The sequence below is a fragment of the Lissotriton helveticus genome, chromosome 5_1, assembly GCF_964261635.1.
Source record: "Lissotriton helveticus chromosome 5_1, aLisHel1.1, whole genome shotgun sequence".
Taxonomy (NCBI): Eukaryota; Metazoa; Chordata; class Amphibia; order Caudata; family Salamandridae; genus Lissotriton; species Lissotriton helveticus.
Window position 1 is genome coordinate 1,604,298,062 of NC_136065.1, and position 19,101 is coordinate 1,604,317,162.

General features: G+C 46.9%; 1 protein-coding gene across 1 annotated transcript in view; it reads right to left on the reverse strand.

Moving 5' to 3' along the window:
* LOC144755649 (cytosolic phospholipase A2 gamma-like) overlaps window positions 1-19,101 on the reverse strand; it is a 649,811-nt gene that overhangs the window by 519,407 nt on the left and 111,303 nt on the right. Inside the window, exon 2 of the mRNA XM_078644799.1 lies at window positions 3,211-3,254. Coding sequence (XP_078500925.1) covers window positions 3,211-3,213 — 3 coding nt within the window. The 5' untranslated portion in view covers window positions 3,214-3,254. The remainder of the gene's footprint in view (window positions 1-3,210; window positions 3,255-19,101) is intronic.

Below are 19,101 nucleotides of genomic sequence, written 5' to 3' on the forward strand. Positions count from 1 at the left end.
AGTGAATTTAATTCTGTCATTTTGGTGGTTTAAGATTCCGATGTTTTTCTCTAAGGCTGCTTTAGTGCTTGACCAGATGATGAAAATATCATCGATAAATAGCCTCTACAACCGACGCATACCAACGAGACCTTAAACACCTACACACAAGATTTGCACAAAGAGGTTACCCGGAAGAATGCATCAACAATGCAATTACTCGTGCAGCAAAGATTGATCGTTAAGACTTACTCCAATCTAAATCCAAAACAACAGTTTAAAACCGATTTTTTTTCATATCTAAATTTTCAACAAGATCATTAAGTATCAAAAAAATAATCACCAAAAGATGGGAACTACTTCATAAAGATAAAGATTTCAACCAAATCTTTATGGAAAAACCCATATTCGCGTACACCAGAAGCCACAATTTAAAAGAAATGTTGTCACCATCGAAAGAAAAAGATGCAACTCAGCACAAGGGCATGAGAAAATGCAATAATTGCACTCATTGCAATAACGTAATACAACTAGATCACATAATGCATCATAGAACTGGAGAAAAAATAATGTTACGATTCACTGCTGACTGTAATACAACATACGTCATTTATAGCATAAAATGCTCATGTGGACCCCTTTACATATGGAAAACCGAAAGAAAAATTAAAATAAGAGTAGGGGAACATAAAAGCATGATTCGAAACAAAAACACCAACTCCAATCTGGTAGTACATTTGCTCAAGGATCAACACAATATTGCCCAAGTAAGATTTACAGTAATTGAAAAAATCATCAATCAAGAGGGAAGGAATGCCAGCCAGTTTTTGTCCCAAAGAGAAGCTCTACTCATTAAGAAATTCCAAACAATGGAACCTCAGGGACTCAATGATAAAATGGATTTAAGCTGTTTCCTGTAACAGTAACTTGGTTTCTCCACACTATGAAAATTAACGCAGAGTAAGCTAACTTACTCTTCTACAAACAACCATGTTTTCCACACACCTCCAAGCATCGTCCACACATGATATCACCAAGGTACATATCAGATAGAACCTCATTTATTAAGCACAGAGTCATAAATGTGAATATATGACATCCCACTTTATTTCCTCCTCTTCACTACTATGTTTCCATTCCTTCGCTATATTTTACTTCAGCAATAGGGTCAGTCCTCAGCATGTTTATATTCATTCACCTTTCACCCTTTGAGAATCCACAGTCGCACCGTGGATCATCTTTCCTTGTCTTTCACGCGCCGTCCATAGGCTTTAATATAATCTTCTGTTTACCTTTTGCAACTTAGTTATTTCAACAATAACTTTATTGAGCACGCTATCCTCAGCACTGATGCCTTCAGGCAATCTAAGATGGCGTTCGTAACCATTCTAGACAGTCTCATTTTTATCTCTATTACCGTCCCCACAGCAAGCGTATATCGTCCATACCGAAACGCGAGACGCCATTCAGTTATCAACTAGCATAGAGGCACACGGACTAGATTTCGAATGCGTTCTCCCAGTCGAGGTAAGAACCGGCCGTTTTTCTTGTTTTATCTTGTAATGAGGCTCTCAGTACCTCCGACTTCTTCCAGCGATCTTTCAGTAATGCAACATTCTGTTTCCCCTTAGATTTTTCATCCCGTTTTTTCAAGAATCCATGTTAAAGCTTTCATATATCACAGGTACGTTTCATGTAATCTCCCCGTATCTGCAAGCTGATTATCTTCATTACCCCAGATAGATTCCAGCGTACTCTATTTCATTACAGATCCCTCCTACTACCACAGTTGCTTCTCCCCTGCAAGTACAAGCCCACCACGTGGTAAATCATTTAAAACATTCATATATTCACCGTCTCGGGCTTATAGTTCTTCTGACATTTAATCGTGGGCAACTTCATCTTGGTGACAAAAACACACGTTAAAAGCATGAATGTGCACGTATGACAGTAACACGTATGACTACACATGACCCCTTGAGATTCGAAAGGCCTTGTAGATTATCATCTAATTTAAGATTTCACTAGCAACAAATTACAAAGGCATTTACACTATTTTTCATTTAATTTTTCAGTCACAGTGTCCCCTGAAGAAGAGACCATTGGTCTCGAAATGCATTGGGCCAATCAACATGAAATCAACTCTAATTGATGGATTGTGATTAATATGGTTGTTTTTTGTATAAATATGGAAAAATTGCAATCTAATCAGTCATGAAAATGTTAAAATTATCAATGATTATTGCCAAAAATGTTTGCTTGTTACATATGAGTAAATATGTGAATATATGCAACTGCTTTGTTTCGAAATACAAAATTTCAAGTTGAGTACTTACTTACATAAAGATAAAACGTTAAAATAAAAAATGAAAAGATAGAACATTAAGCATTTGCTGTGCTAAGGGTTAGGTCAACACAGATCATCTTGAACCTCCTGAAATTAAATCAAATATGCCAATCATGGATAACCAATCAAGATAACAATTTACACAGGGGGCACTTGCACTTTAGCACGGACTACCAGTGGTAAAATATCCAGAGTACATACACCAGCAAAAATGAAGTCCATCACACCATCAAAAATAGAGAATTTAGAGGCAAAAAGAAAGGGTAACCCATGCCAAGTATGTCAGTCCTAACACCTTATTATAAGCACCTAACCCATACCTGTCCTCTTTTCTGGTAGTTAAAATATAGGACAGTGGTGAGATGCATATTTGTACTCAATATCAGAATACCTACAGGGCCTTCACTTATATTGTAGTCCATTCTAAAGTGCTTCCTTGCCACGGAAGAAGCAATCAAACTGGCTTCACGTCTGTGTCTGTTAGTATAAACAAATTTTATTCAATATATACCCATATAGAATTGGGCTCATCACCTTTTTAACTGTCACCATTTGTGAATTATATTGGCTGCTCTATCTTCTTAATGGTTCTTAATTTCCTCTTTGTTTGTTCCTGGTCTCTTGGACCAAAAATGAATTCCTTAAATCCACACTGACGTCATGTGTAAAGTTACACAGGAAAGTATACAACTGTTGCCACCTCCTTCCCTCATCCCACAGTTGTGTACCACGTACATTTACAGTTGAGGATAAGACGATCATATTACTCTGGATTATCATTACTCATCAAGGAGAGCATTCTATCTTATTCGTAGGTGGTATAGTCGACGGTTTGAAATCTACTATCAGTAATTAATAATTGACAGTAGAAAGACAATACCTACCATGGATGCAGGAGTAGTTTTTGATGGGCTGTCTTCTAAGTTATCTACAAGAGAAACATGCAACAAAACATGACAATTTTAAATGCTTAAAAAAAAAGAAATGTGAGTGTGGCAATATAGAAATATTTCCACAGACAATATACCAAAAGGTTAATGTGAAGTAAACTTTATTTAAAAGCTGGATGTAAATATATAATCCATGTTAAATCTATTGAAAAGTTGAAGGTTTTATACATAAAAAGTGGCAAATAGCCTCTCTTTACTTAGCTTACTGTCTTAAGATCGAAATAAACTTCACAAAGAAGAGATTGGGGATGAATGACAAGGAATTGATTAATTACTTCAAGATAGAACCATAACACCAAAAAATATGTAGTCAAAAGTTGTATTCTAATGGTATGAAAATGATCTGTCATGGAGAGCAATGGACACACAATATTGAAAATGAAGTTTCACAGACAATAACTCTGGAATAGAGACAACACTACATAGTTCCAAAGGTGGTAATCCCATTAAAACTAAAGATATATAAGCAGATTGTGCATTGGGAGGTGAAAATCAATGCATTGTGTAATAATACTCATAGCTGCCAAGATTTAGATTGCACATGTGCGACATTTCCATGATTTCTGTATACTTATGAGTGACATTAAACAATTAAAAGCGTGGCACTTTGTGTGGTCGCAAGTAAAACAAAGCAAAGAAGGAAATGGAAACAGACAAATATTAGAAATTACACCCTTTGAGCAATGATAAGCTCTAAAAAGATTCTTGAATGCTGCAAAACTCCTAAAATAAAAGATCACTAACCTCCTGTCCTTCTAGACAGGCACGGGTCAAGTGTGACAGAATTTGAAAGAGAGGCTCTGCAGCAGCCCAGAACTGAAAGGTATACCACCCAGCAGTTCAGCACTACCAGTTAAAGACCCCACTGTCTACTTTGGTGAAATGCAGCCAGGCCGCCTTGAGCTCATCATGGTAATAGGTAATACTGGTGCTTTAATGCATGACTAATGCATCTTAGTGTGGTGATGTAGATATCTGCACTAAAATGCATTTATCCAACCCCAGATGTGTGAATATTAACACTGCGGGGAAAAGCCCAGTGGAATAAAAGGAATGTCCAACCTTAACTTATATCAGATGCATTTTGTACTTACATTTCATTAGCATACACCCCACAGGTTACATATTGTTATAAAACAGTAAAATTAAGAAGGGTGCACAAGCAGAACGAAAATTAAATTCTGCACTTAATATTGTAGCGAAATTAAAAGGGTAAACCCACTATATAGCAGCGTGAATGGTAACAGTGAAGCCAAATATTAATTTTAAAAAATAACCATGAATCCTAACTGTTGCAAAGTCATCATGCGTGCCATTTGTTGACTGGTACTTTTGGTACCTGACTCTGACTTTCGCTGGGCTCTGTTTAACCAGGGCCAGTGCTATGTTGAAAACACAGTGAAGACACACATATACATGAGGGTACACTATATATTTAGACACACTTATAATTGGCATGACCTACCCTATAAGTCCCTAGTGCATAATAGGGGAATGTGGACTAAAACTACCTATAAGGCCCTAGTATAAAATAGGGCATGGCAGTTTAGAGGCCAGCAGCCCTTTCTGCACTTGCATGTGTGCACCTAGAGAGCCTGAGGTCATTTTAAAAGCAGCCCTCTGTTGCAGCACAACTTTTAAATGTACACATTACTCTGACTATGTGCTTTCCCTCTGCGCGGTCTTCCTCCACTTCACACTGGCGTTTGCAAGACTCACTACTCCGGTCCCCGGCTGTGGTGAACAACATTAGGCGTTGCCTGACCAACTACTTAGTGACTAACGATGTGAACTCTACGCTGCTATCCTCAGTGTGGGAAGCACTTAAAATGGTTGCGAGAGGGGCCCTCATTGCTAAGGCGGCCTACGAGAACAAGATCAGGCAGTCCAAGCACGCGGAACTCGAAGCAACCGTTAGAGAAGTGGAAGCTATTCACTGGTGCTCCCAGAAACTGGCGGCAGTTGGAAAAATAGCGACTCCAGCTTCGACGTCTCGATCTCGATCGGGCTGAACATGCGGGGGTCTGATTGAAGCACAAATACTACGCAGGCTCTAATAAAGAAGGCCGTATGCTGGCTCATTGCCTGCGAAGGCAGCGAGATGCGCAGGCTATAAAAACACTGCGAGGGTGGACAGGCGATTAAGGACGATGCCGGTATACTGGCTGCACGCCGTTCTTTTTACCAAAATCTCTATACTGCGGACTCTTCCATGCTGTCCGATCCCAGTGAGTATGTTCGAGGCCGAGGCCCTGGAATCCCCTTTTCGTATTGAAGAGGTGATCTCTGCTATTGCCCGGTTGATGGTCCTGAAAGCACCAGGCCCGGATGGCTTTAGAGCTCCTTTTTATAAAATATTTGCGCCGAACTAGCCCCGTTACTCACCCATTTGTTTAACTCCTTTGCTGATACGAGGTTCCTTACAGCCTCCATGTTACAGTCTTCTATCTCGGTCATCCCAAACCGGGGAAAGACTCAGAGCTTTGTAGTTCTTACCTTCCGATTTCCCTGCTGAACGTTGACGCAAAGTTATTCTCTAGCATTTTGGTATACATGCTGAACTCTCGAATGCCGGGTTTGGTTGACCCGGATCAGTCGGGCTTCATTCCAGGGTGGCAATGTGGGGACAATACCAAATGTATCTGCCACTTAATTGATAGGGTGCAACAGTCCAAAGAAAAAGCCCTATTGCTAGCAGTCAACGCCGAAAAGGCTTTTTACCTTGTGCACTGGCCATATCTATTCGCTACTCTCGAGCGTTTTGGGTTGGGACCCCGGGTTCGAAAGTGGGTACTGAGCATCTATAGCTCTCTGACAGCGGCTCTCTGGGTTAATGGCTTGCTCTCGGATGGCTTAGCAGTGGGGCAGGGGACGAGGCAGGGTTGCCCCCTCTCCCCTTTGCCAATCACCCTTTATATGGAGCTCCTCGCTCAACGGCTTCGAGACAACACCTTGGTGCAAGGTATACTGTTCGGGTTAGATCACCATCTCATTAGCCTCTACGGGGATGACGTCATTTTCTCAGTGCAAAAACAACAGTTGATGAACAGAATGCAGAACAATGTCATACATTCACCCCAGTACAGAGATCTGGGCCTAAATCCATCGTTGTTTTGCACTCCACACCACCTCAGTTCAGACATGGCCATATGCAAATCAGCCTGACCCTGTGCCTCATGGGAACAGTCCAGCCCGAACTGCCAAGCCATGTCTTTCCTGGACCGGAATCAAGCATCCTATGACCGGTTTCTGGCTATCTGCGGTCTTCGGCCCGGATAGCTTTACTCCAGTGGTGTGGAGAGCATGGGACTCACGTCTGAGCATGCCCATCCCACTCGGGGTGACAAATGCAAAAACAACAGTTGATGGACAGAATGCAGAACAATGTCATACATTCACCCCAGTACAGAGATCTGGGCCTAAATCCATCATTTTTATGCACTCCACACCACCCCAGTTCAGACATGGCCATATGCAAATCAGCCTTGACCCTGTGCCTCATGGGAACAGTCCAGCCTGAACTGCCAAGCCATGTCTTTCCTGGACCGGAATCAAGCATCCTAGGACCGGTTTCTGGCTATCAGCCGTCTTCAGCCAGGATAGCTTAACTCCAGTGGTGTGGAGAGCATGGGACTCACGTCTGAGAATACCCATCCGACTCGGGGTGACAAATGCAAAAACAACAGTTGATGGACAGAATGCAGAACAATGTCATACATTCACCCCAGTACAGAGATCTGGGCCTAAATCCATCGTTTTTTTGCACTCCACACCACCCCAGTTCAGACATCGCCATATGCAAATCAGCCTTGACACTGTGCCTCATGGGAACAGTCCAGCCCGAACTGCCAAGCCATGTCTTTCCTGGACTGGAATCAAGCATCCTAGGACCCATTTCTGGCTATCAGCCGTCATCAGCCAGGATAGCTTGACTCCAGTGGTGTGGAGAGCATGGGACTCACGTTTGAGCATACCAATCCGACTCGGGGTGACAAATGCAAAAACAACAGTTGATGGACAGAATGCAGAACAATGTCATATATTCACCCCAGTACAGAGATCTGGGCCTAAATCCATCATTTGTTTGCACCTCACAGCTACCCAGTTCAGACATGGCCATGTGCAAATCAGCCTTGACTCTGTGCCTCATGGGAACAGTCCAGCCCGCACTGCCAAGCCATGTCTTTCCTGGACTGGAATCAAGCATCCTCGGACCTGTTTCTGGCTATCAGCCGTCATCAGCCAGGATAGCTTGACTCCAATGGTGTGGAGAGCATGGGACTCACGTCTGAGCATACCCATCCACTCGGGGTGACAAATGCAAAAACAACAGTTGATGGACAGAATGCAGAACAATGTCATACATTCACCCCAGAACAGAGATCTGGGCCTAAATCCATTGTTTTTTTGCACTCCACACCACCGCAGTTCAGACATCACCATATGCAAATCAGCCTTGACCCTGTGCCTCATGGGAACAGTCCAGCCCGAACTGCCAAGCCATGTCTTTCCTGGACTGGAATCAAGCATCCTAGGACCGGTTTCTGGCTATCAACCGTCTTCAGCCAGGATAGCTTGACTCCAGTGGTGTGGAGAGCATGGGACTCACGTCTGAGCATACCCATCCCACTCGGGGTGACAAATGCAAAAACAACAGTTGATGGACAGAATGCAGAACAATGTCATACATTCAGCCCAGTACAGAGATCTGGGCCTAAATCTATCGTTTTTTTGCACTCCACACCACCCCAGTTCAGACATGGCCATATGCAAATCAGCCTTGACCCTGAGCCTCATGGGAACAGTCCAGCCCGAACTGCCAAGCCTTGTCTTTCCTGGACCGGAATCAAGCATCCTAGGACCGGTTTCTGACTATCAGCCGTCTTCAGCCAGGATAGCATAATTCCAGTGGTGTGGAGAGCATGGGACTCACGTCTGAGCATACCAATCCGACTCGGGGTGACAAATGCAAAAACAACAGTTGATGGACAGAATGCAGAACAATGTCATACATTCACCCCAGTACAGAGATTTGGGCCTAAGTCCATCACTTTTTTGCACCTCACAGCACCACAGTTCAGACATGGCAATGTGGAAATCAGCCTTGACCCTGTGCCTCATGGGAACAGTCCAGCTCGAACTGCCAAGCCATGTCTTTCCTGGACTGGAATCAAGCATCCTAGGACCGGTTTCTGGCTATCAGCCAAGATAGCTTGACTCCAGTGGTGTGGAGAGCATGGGGACTCACGTCTGAGCATACCCATCCACACGGGGTGACAAATGCAAAAACAACAGTTGAAGGACAGAATGCAGAAAAATGTCATACATTCACCCCAGTACAGAGATCTGGGCCTAAATCCATCATTTTTTTGTACTCCACACCACCCCAGTTCAGACATGGCCATATGCAAATCAGCCTTGACCCTGTGCCTCATGGGAACAGTCCAGCCCGAACTGCCAAGCCATGTCTTTCCTAGACCGGAGTCAAGCATCCTAGGACCCGTTTCTGGCTATCAGCCGTCTTCAGCCAGGATAGCTTAACTCCAGTGGTGTGGAGAGCATGGGACTCACGTCTGAGCCTACCAATCCGACTCGGGGTGATGAATGCAAAAACAACAGTTGATGGACAGAATGCAGAAGAATGTCATACATTCACCCCAGTACAGAGATCTGGGCCTAAATCCATAATTTTTTTGCACCTCACAGCACCCCAGTTCAGACATGGCCATGTGCAAATCAGCCTTGACCCTGTGCCTCATGGGAACAGTCCAGCCCGAACTGCCAAGCCATTTCTTGCCTGGACTGGAATCAAGCATCCTAGGACCGGTTTCTGGCTATTAGCCGTCATCAGCCAGGATAGCTTGACTCCAGTGGTGTGGAGAGCATGGGACTCACGTCTGAGCATACCCGTCCACTCAGGGTGACAAATGCAAAAACAACAGTTGATGGACAGATTGCAGAACAATGTCATACATTCACCACAGTACATAGATCTGGGCCTAAATCCATCGTTTTTTTGCACTCCACACCACCCCAGTTCAGACATGGCCATATGCAAATCAGCGTTGACCCTGTGCATCATGGGAACAGTCCAGCCCGAACTACCAAGCCATTTCTTTCCTGGACTGGAATCAAGCATCCTAGGACCGGTTTCTGGCTATCAACCGTCTTCAGCCAGGATAGCTTGACTCCAGTGGTGTGGAGAGCATGGGACTCACGTCTGAGCATACCCATCCCACTCGGGGTGACAAATGCAAAAACAACAGTTGATGGACAGAATGCTGAACAATGTCATACATTCACCCCAGTACAGAAATCTGGGCCTAAATCCATCATTTATTTTTGCACTCCACACCACCCCAGTTCAGACATGGCCTTATGCAAATCAGCCTTGACCCTGTGCCTCATGGGAACAGTCCAGCCCGAACTGCCAAGCCATGTCTTTCCTGGACTGGAATCAAGCATCCTAGGACCAGTTTCTGGCTATCAGCCGTCTTCAGCCAGGATAGCTTGACTCCAGTGGCGTGGAGAGCATGGGACTCCCATCTGAGCATACCCATCCCCCTCTGGGTGACAAATGCAAAAACAACAGTTGATGGACAGAATGCAGAACAATGTCATACATTCACCCCAGTACAGAGATCTGGGCCTAAATCAGTTGTTTTTTTGCACTCCACACCACCCCAGTTCAGACATGGCCATATACAAATCAGCCTTGACCCTGTGCCTAATGGGAACAGTCCAGCCCGAACTGCCAAGCCATGTCTTTCCTGGACCGGAATCAAGCATCCAAGGACCGGTTTCTGGCTATCAGCCGTCTTCAGCCAGGATAGCTTGACTCCAGTGGTGTGGAGAGCATGGGACTCACATCTGGGCATACCCATCCCACTCGGGTTGACAAATGCAAAAACAACAGTTGATGGACAGAATGCAGAACAATGTCATACCTTCACCCCAGTACAGAGATCTGGGCCTAAATCCATCGTATTTTTTGCACTCCACACCACCCCAGTTCAGACATGGCCATATGCAAATCAGCCTTGACCCTGTGCCTCATGGGAACAGTCCAGCCCGAACTGCCAAGCCATGTCTTTCCTGGACCGGAATCAAGCATCCTAGGACCGGTTTCTGGCTATCAACCGTCTTCAGCCAGGATAGCTTGACACAAGCGGTGTGGAGAGCATGGGACTCACGTCTGAGCATACCCATCCACTCGGGGTGACAAATGCAAAAACAACAGTTGATGGACAGAATGCAGAACAATGTCATACATTCACCCCAGTACAGAGATCTGGGCCTAAATCCATCGTTTTTTTGCACTCCACACCACCCCATTTCAGACATGGCAATGTGGAAATCAGCCTTGACCCTGTGCCTTATGGGAACAGTCCAGCTCGAACTGCCAAGCCATGTCTTTCCTGGACTGGAATCAAGCATCCTAGGACCGGTTTCTGGCTATCAGCCGTCATCAGCCAAGATAGCTTGACTCTAGTGGTGTGGAGAGCATGGGGACTCACGTCTGAGCATACCCATCCACACGGGGTGACAAATACAAAAACAACAGTTGAAGGACAGAATGCAGAACAATGTCATACATTCACCCCAGTACAGAGATCTGGGCCTAAATCCATCATTTTTTTGCACTCCACACCACCCCAGTTCAGACATGGCCATATGCAAATCAGCCTTGACCATGTGCCTCATGGGAACAGTCCAGCCCGCACTGCCAAGCCATGTCTTTCCTGGACTGGAATCAAGCATCCTAGGACCGGTTTCTGGCTATCAACCGTCTTTAGCCAGGATAGCTTGACTCCAGTGGTGTGGAGAGCATGGGACTCACGTCTGAGCATACCCATCCCACTCGGGGTGACAAATGCAAAAACAACAGTTGATGGACAGAATGCAGAACAATGTCATACATTCACCCCAGTACAGAGATCTGGGCCTAAATCCATCGTTTTTTTGCACTCCACACCACCCCAGTTCAGACATCGCCATATGCAAATCAGCCTTGACCCTGTGCCTCATGGGAACAGTCCAGCCTGAACTGCCAAGCCATGTCTTTCCTGGACCGGAATCAAGCATCCTAGGACCGGTTTCTGGCTATCAACCGTCTTCAGCCAGGATAGCTTGACACAAGCGGTGTGGAGAGCATGGGACTCACGTCTGAGCATACCCATCCACTCGGGGTGACAAATGCAAAAACAACAGTTGATGGACAGAATGCAGAACAATGTCATACATTCACCCCAGTACGGAGATCTGGGCCTAAATCCATCTTTTTTTTGCACTCCACACCACCCCAGTTCAGACACGGCCATATGCAAATCAGCCTTGACCCTGTGCCTCATGGGAACAGTCCAGCCCGAACTGCCAAGCCATGTCTTTCCTGGACTGGAATCAAGCATCCTAGGACCGGTTTCTGGCTATCAACCGTCTTCAGCCAGGATAGCTTGACTCCAGTGGTGTGGAGAGCATGGGACTCACGTCTGAGCATACCCATCCCACTCGGTGTGACAAATGCAAAAACAACAGTTGATGGACAGAATGCAGAACAATGTCATACATTCACCCCAGTACAGAGATCTGGGCCTAAATCCATCGTTTTTTTGCACTCCACACCACCCCAGTTCAGACATGGCAATGTGGAAATCAGCCTTGACCCTGTGCCTCATGGGAACAGTCCAGCTCGAACTGCCAAGCCATGTCTTTCCTGGACTGGAATCAAGCATCCTAGGACCGGTTTCTGGCTATCAGCCGTCATCAGCCAAGATAGCTTGACTCCAGTGGTGTGGAGAGCATGGGGACTCACGTCTGAGCATACCCATCCACACGGGGTGACAAATACAAAAACAACCGTTGAAGGACAGAATGCAGAACAATGTCATACATTCACCCCAGTACAGAGATCTGGGCCTAAATCCATCATTTTTTTGCAATCCACACCATCCCAGTTCAGACATGGCCATATGCAAATCAGCCTTGACCCTGTGCCTCATGGGAACAGTCCAGCCCGCACTGCCAAGCCATGTCTTTCCTGGACTGGAATCAAGCATCCTAGGACCGGTTTCTGGCTATCAACCGTCTTTAGCCAGGATAGCTTGACTCCAGTGGTGTGGAGAGCATGGGACTCACGTCTGAGCATACCCATCCCACTCGGGGTGACAAATGCAAAAACAACAGTTGATGGACAGAATGCAGAACAATGTCATACATTCACCCCAGTACAGAGATCTGGGCCTAAATCCATTGTTTTTTTGCACTCCACACCACCCCAGTTCAGACATCACCATATGCAAATCAGCCTTGACCCTGTGCCTCATGGGAACAGTCCAGCCCGAACTGCCAAGCCATGTCTTTCCTGGACTGGAATCAAGCATCCTCGGACCGGTTTCTGGCTATCAGCCGTCATCAGCCAGGATAGCTTGACTCCAATGGTGTGGAGAGCATGGGACTCACGTCTGAGCATACCCATCCACTCGGGGTGACAAATGCAAAAACAACAGTTGATGGACAGAATGCTGAACAATGTCATACATTCACCCCAGTACAGAAATCTGGGCCTAAATCCATAATTTATTTTTGCACTCCACACCACCCCAGTTCAGACATGGCCTTATGCAAATCAGCCTTGACCCTGTGCCTCATGGGAACAGTCCAGCCCGAACTGCCAAGCCATATCTTTCCTGGACTGGAATCAAGCATCCTAGGACCAGTTTCTGGATATCAGCCGTCTTCAGCCAGGATAGCTTGACTCCAGTGGCGTGGAGAGCATGGGACTCCCATCTGAGCATACCCATCCCCCTCTGGGTGACAAATGCAAAAACAACAGTTGATGGACAGAATGCAGAACAATGTCATACATTCACCCCAGTACAGAGATCTGGGCCTAAATCCATCTTTTTTTGCACTCCACACCACCCCAGTTCAGACATGGCCATATGCAAATCAGCCTTGACCCTGTGCCTCATGGGAACAGTCCAGCCCGAACTGCCAAGCCATGTCTTTCCTGGACCGGAATCAAGCATCCTAGAACCGGTTTCTGGCTATCAACCGTCTTCAGCCAGGATAGCTTGACACAAGCGGTGTGGAGAGCATGGGACTCACGTCTGAACATACCCATCGACTCGGGGTGACAAATGCAAAAACAACAGTTGATGGACAGAATGCAGAACAATATCATACATTCACCCCAGTACGGAGATCTGGGCCTAAATCCATCTTTTTTTTGCACTCCACACCACCCCAGTTCAGACATGGCCATATGCAAATCAGCCTTGACCCTGTGCCTCATGGGAACAGTCCAGCCCGAACTGCCAAGCCATGTCTTTCCTGGACTGGAATCAAGCATCCTAGGACCGGTTTCTGGCTATCAACCGTCTTCAGCCAGGATAGCTTGACTCCAGTGGTGTGGAGAGCATGGGACTCACATCTGAGCATACCCATCCCACTCGGTGTGACAAATGCAAAAACAACAGTTGATGGACAGAATGCAGAACAATGTCATACATTCACCCCAGTACAGAGATCTGGGCCTAAATCCATCGTGTTTTTGCACTCCACACCACCCCAGTTCAGACATGGCAATGTGGAAATCAGCCTTGACCCTGTGCCTCATGGGAACAGTCCAGCTCGAACTGCCAAGCCATGTCTTTCCTGGACTGGAATCAAGCATCCTAGGACCGGTTTCTGGCTATCAGCCGTCATCAGCCAAGATAGCTTGACTCCAGTGGTGTGGAGAGCATGGGGACTCACGTCTGAGCATACCCATCCACACGGGGTGACAAATACAAAAACAACAGTTGAAGGACAGAATGCAGAACAATGTCATACATTCATCCCAGTACAGAGATCTGGGCCTAAATCCATCAATTTTTTGCACTCCACACCACCCCAGTTCAGACATGGCCATATGCAAATCAGCCTTGACCCTGTGCCTCATGGGAACAGTCCAGCCCGCACTGCCAAGCCATGTCTTTCCTGGACTGGAATCAAGCATCCTAGGACCGGTTTCTGGCTATCAACCGTCTTTAGCCAGGATAGCTTGACTCCAGTGGTGTGGAGAGCATGGGGCTCACGTCTGAGCATACCCATCCCACTCGGGGTGACAAATGCAAAAACAACAGTTGATGGACAGAATGCAGAACAATGTCATACATTCACCCCAGTACAGAGATCTGGGCCTAAATCCATCGTTTTTTTGCACTCCACACCACCCCAGTTCAGACATCGCCATATGCAAATCAGCCTTGACACTGTGCCTCATGGGAACAGTCCAGCCCGAACTGCCAAGCCATGTCTTTCCTGGACTGGAATCAAGCATCCTAGGACCCATTTCTGGCTATCAGCCGTCATCAGCCAGGATAGCTTGACTCCAGTGGTGTGGAGAGCATGGGACTCACGTTTGAGCATACCAATCCGACTCGGGGTGACAAATGCAAAAACAACAGTTGATGGACAGAATGCAGAACAATGTCATATATTCACCCCAGTACAGAGATCTGGGCGTAAATCCATCATTTGTTTGCACCTCACAGCTACCCAGTTCAGACATGGCCATGTGCAAATCAGCCTTGACCCTGTGCCTCATGGGAACAGTCCAGCCCGCACTGCCAAGCCATGTCTTTCCTGGACTGGAATCAAGCATCCTCGGACCGGTTTCTGGCTATCAGCCGTCATCAGCCAGGATAGCTTGACTCCAATGGTGTGGAGAGCATGGGACTCACGTCTGAGCATACCCATCCACTCGGGGTGACAAATGCAAAAACAACAGTTGATGGACAGAATGCAGAACAATGTCATACATTCACCCCAGAACAGAGATCTGGGCCTAAATCCATTGTTTTTTTGCACTCCACACCACCCCAGTTCAGACATCACCATATGCAAATCAGCCTTGAACCTGTGCCTCATGGGAACAGTCCAGCCCGAACTGCCAAGCCATGTCTTTCCTGGACTGGAATCAAGCATCCTAGGACCGGTTTCTGGCTATCAACCGTCTTCAGCCAGGATAGCTTGACTCCAGTGGTGTGGAGAGCATGGGACTCACGTCTGAGCATACCCGTCCACTCAGGGTGACAAATGCAAAAACAACAGTTGATGGACAGATTGCAGAACAATGTCATACATTCATCACAGTACATAGATCTGGGCCTAAATCCATCGTTTTTTTGCACTCCACACCACCCCAGTTCAGACATGGCAATGTGGAAATCAGCCTTGACCCTGTGCCTCATGGGAACAGTCCAGCTCGAACTGCCAAGCCATGTCTTTCCTGGACTGGAATCAAGCATCCTAGGACCGGTTTCTGGCTATCAGCCGTCATCAGCCAAGATAGCTTGACTCCAGTGGTGTGGAGAGTATGGGGACTCACGTCTGAGCATACCCATCCACACGGGGTGACAAATACAAAAACAACAGTTGAAGGACAGAATGCAGAACAATGTCATACATTCACCCCAGTACAGAGATCTGGGCCTAAATCCATCATTTTTTTGCACTCCACACCACCCCAGTTCAGACATGGCCATATGCAAATCAGCCTTGACCCTGTGCCTCTTGGGAACAGTCCAGCCCGAACTGCCAAGCCATGTCTTTCCTAGACCGGAATCAAGCATCCTAGGACCCGTTTCTGGCTATCAGCCGTCTTCAGCCAGGATAGCTTAACTCCAGTGGTGTGGAGAGCATGGGACTCACGTCTGAGCCTACCAATCCGACTCGGGGTGACGAATGCAAAAACAACAGTTGATGGACAGAATGCAGAACAATGTCATACATTCACCCCAGTACAGAGATCTGGGCCTAAATCTATAATTTTTTTGCACCTCACAGCACCCCAGTTCAGACATGGCCATGTGCAAATCAGCCTTGACCCTGTGCCTCATGGGAACAGTCCAGCCCGAACTGCCAAGCCATTTCTTTCCTGGACTGGAATCAAGCATCCTAGGACCGGTTTCTGGCTATTAGCCGTCATCAGCCAGGATAGCTTGACTCCAGTGGTGTGGAGAGCATGGGACTCACGTCTGAGCATACCCATCCCACTCGGGGTGACAAATGCAAAAACAACAGTTGATGGACAGAATGCTGAACAATGTCATACATTCACCCCAGTACAGAAATCTGGGCCTAAATCCATCATTTTTTTTTTGCACTCCACACCACCCCAGTTCAGACATGGCCTTATGCAAATCAGCCTTGACCCTGTGCCTCATGGGAACAGTCCAGCCCGAACTGCCAAGCCATGTCTTTCCTGGACTGGAATCAAGCATCCTAGGACCAGTTTCTGGCTATCAGCCGTATTCAGCCAGGATAGATTGACTCCAGTGGCGTGGAGAGCATGGGACTCCCATCTGAGCATACCCATCCCCCTCTGGGTGACAAATGCAAAAACAACAGTTGATGGACAGAATGCAGAACAATGTCATACATTCACCCCAGTACAGAGATCTGGGCCTAAATCCATCGTTTTTTTGCACTCCACACCACCCCAGTTCAGACATGGCCATATACAAATCAGCCTTGACCCTGTGCCTAATGGGAACAGTCCAGCCCGAACTGCCAAGCCATGTCTTTCCTGGACCGGAATCAAGCATCCTAGTACCGGTTTCTGGCTATCAGCCGTCTTCAGCCAGGATAGCTTGACTCCAGTGGTGTGGAGAGCATGGGACTCACATCTGGGCATACCCATCCCACTCGGGGTGACAAATGCAAAAACAACAGTTGATGGACAGAATGCAGAACAATGTCATACATTCACCCCAGTACAGAGATCTGGGCCTAAATCCATCGTTTTTTTGCACTCCACACCACCCCAGTTCAGACATGGCCATATGCAAATCAGCCTTGACCCTGTGCCTCATGGGAACAGTCCAGCCCGAACTGCCAAGCCATGTCTTTCCTAGACCGGAATCAAGCATCCTAGGACCGGTTTATGGCTATCAACCGTCTTCAGCCAGGATAGCTTGACACAAGCGGTGTGGAGAGCATGGGACTCACGTCTGAGCATACCCATCCACTCGGGGTGACAAATGCCAAAACAACAGTTGATGGACAGAATGCAGAACAATGTCATACATTCACCCCAGTACGGAGATCTGGGCCTAAATCCATCTTTTTTTTGCACTCCACACCACCCCAGTTCAGACATGGCCATATGCAAATCAGCCTTGACCCTGTGCCTCATGGGAACAGTCCAGCCCGAACTGCCAAGCCATGTCTTTCCTGGACTGGAATCAAGCATCCTAGGACCGGTTTCTGGCTATCAACCGTCTTCAGCCAGGATAGCTTGACTCCAGTGGTGTGGAGAGCATGGGACTCACGTCTGAGCATACCCACCCCACTCGGTGTGACAAATGCAAAAACAACAGTTGATGGACAGAATGCAGAACAATGTCATACATTCACCCCAGTACAGAGATCTGGGCCTAAATCCATCGTTCTTTTGCACTCCACACCACCCCAGTTCAGACATGGCAATGTGGAAATCAGCCTTGACCCTGTGCCTTATGGGAACAGTCCAGCTCGAACTGCCAAGCCATGTCTTTCCTGGACTGGAATCAAGCATCCTAGGACCGGTTTCTGGCTATCAGCCGTCATCAGCCAAGATAGCTTGACTCCAGTGGTGTGGAGAGCATGGGGACTCACGTCTGAGCATACCCATCCTTACGGGGTGACAAATACAAAAACAACAGTTGAAGGACAGAATGCAGAACAATGTCATACATTCACCCCAGTACAGAGATCTGGGCCTAAATCCATCATTTTTTTGCACTCCACACCACCCCAGTTCAGACATGGCCATATGCAAATCAGCCTTGACCCTGTGCCTGATGGGAACAGTCCAGCCCGCACTGCCAAGCCATGTCTTTCCTGGACTGGAATCAAGCATCCTAGGACCGGTTTCTGGCTATCAACCGTCTTTAGCCAGGATAGCTTGACTCCAGTGGTGTGGAGAGCATGGGACTCACGTCTGAGCATACCCATCCCACTCGGGGTGACAAATGCAAAAACAACAGTTGATGGACAGAATGCAGAACAATGTCATACATTCACCCCAGTACAGAGATCTGGGCCTAAATCCATCGTTTTTTTGCACTCCACAACACCCCAGTTCAGACATCGCCACATGCAAATCAGCCTTGACCCTGTGCCTCATGGGAACAGTCCAGCCCGAACTGCCAAGCCATGTCTTTCCTGGACCGGAATCAAGCATCCTAGGACCGGTTTCTGGCTATCAACCGTCTTCAGCCAGGATAGCTTGAAACAAGCGGTGTGGAGAGCATGGGACTCACGTCTGAGCATACCCATCCACTCGGGGTGACAAATGCAAAAACAACAGTTGATGGACAGAATGCAGAACAATGTCATACATTCACCCCAGTACAGAGATCTGGGCCTAAATCCATCGTTTTTTTGCACTCCACACCACCCCAGTTCAGACATGGCCATATACAAATCAGCCTTGACCCTGTGCCTAATGGGAACAGTCCAGCCCGAACTGCCAAGCCATGTCTTTCCTGGACCGGAATCAAGCATCCTAGGACCGGTTTCTGGCTATCAGCCGTCTTCAGCCAGGATAGCTTGACTCCAGTGGTGTGGAGAGCATGGGACTCACATCTGGGCATACCCATCCCACTCGGGGTGTCAAATGCAAAAACAACAGTTGATGGACAGAATGCAGAACAATGTCATACATTCACCCCAGTACAGAGATCTGGGCCTAAATCCATCGTTTTTTTGCACTCCACACCACCCCAGTTCAGACATGGCCATATGCAAATCAGCCTTGACCCTGTGCCTCATGGGAACAGTCCAGCCCGAACTGCC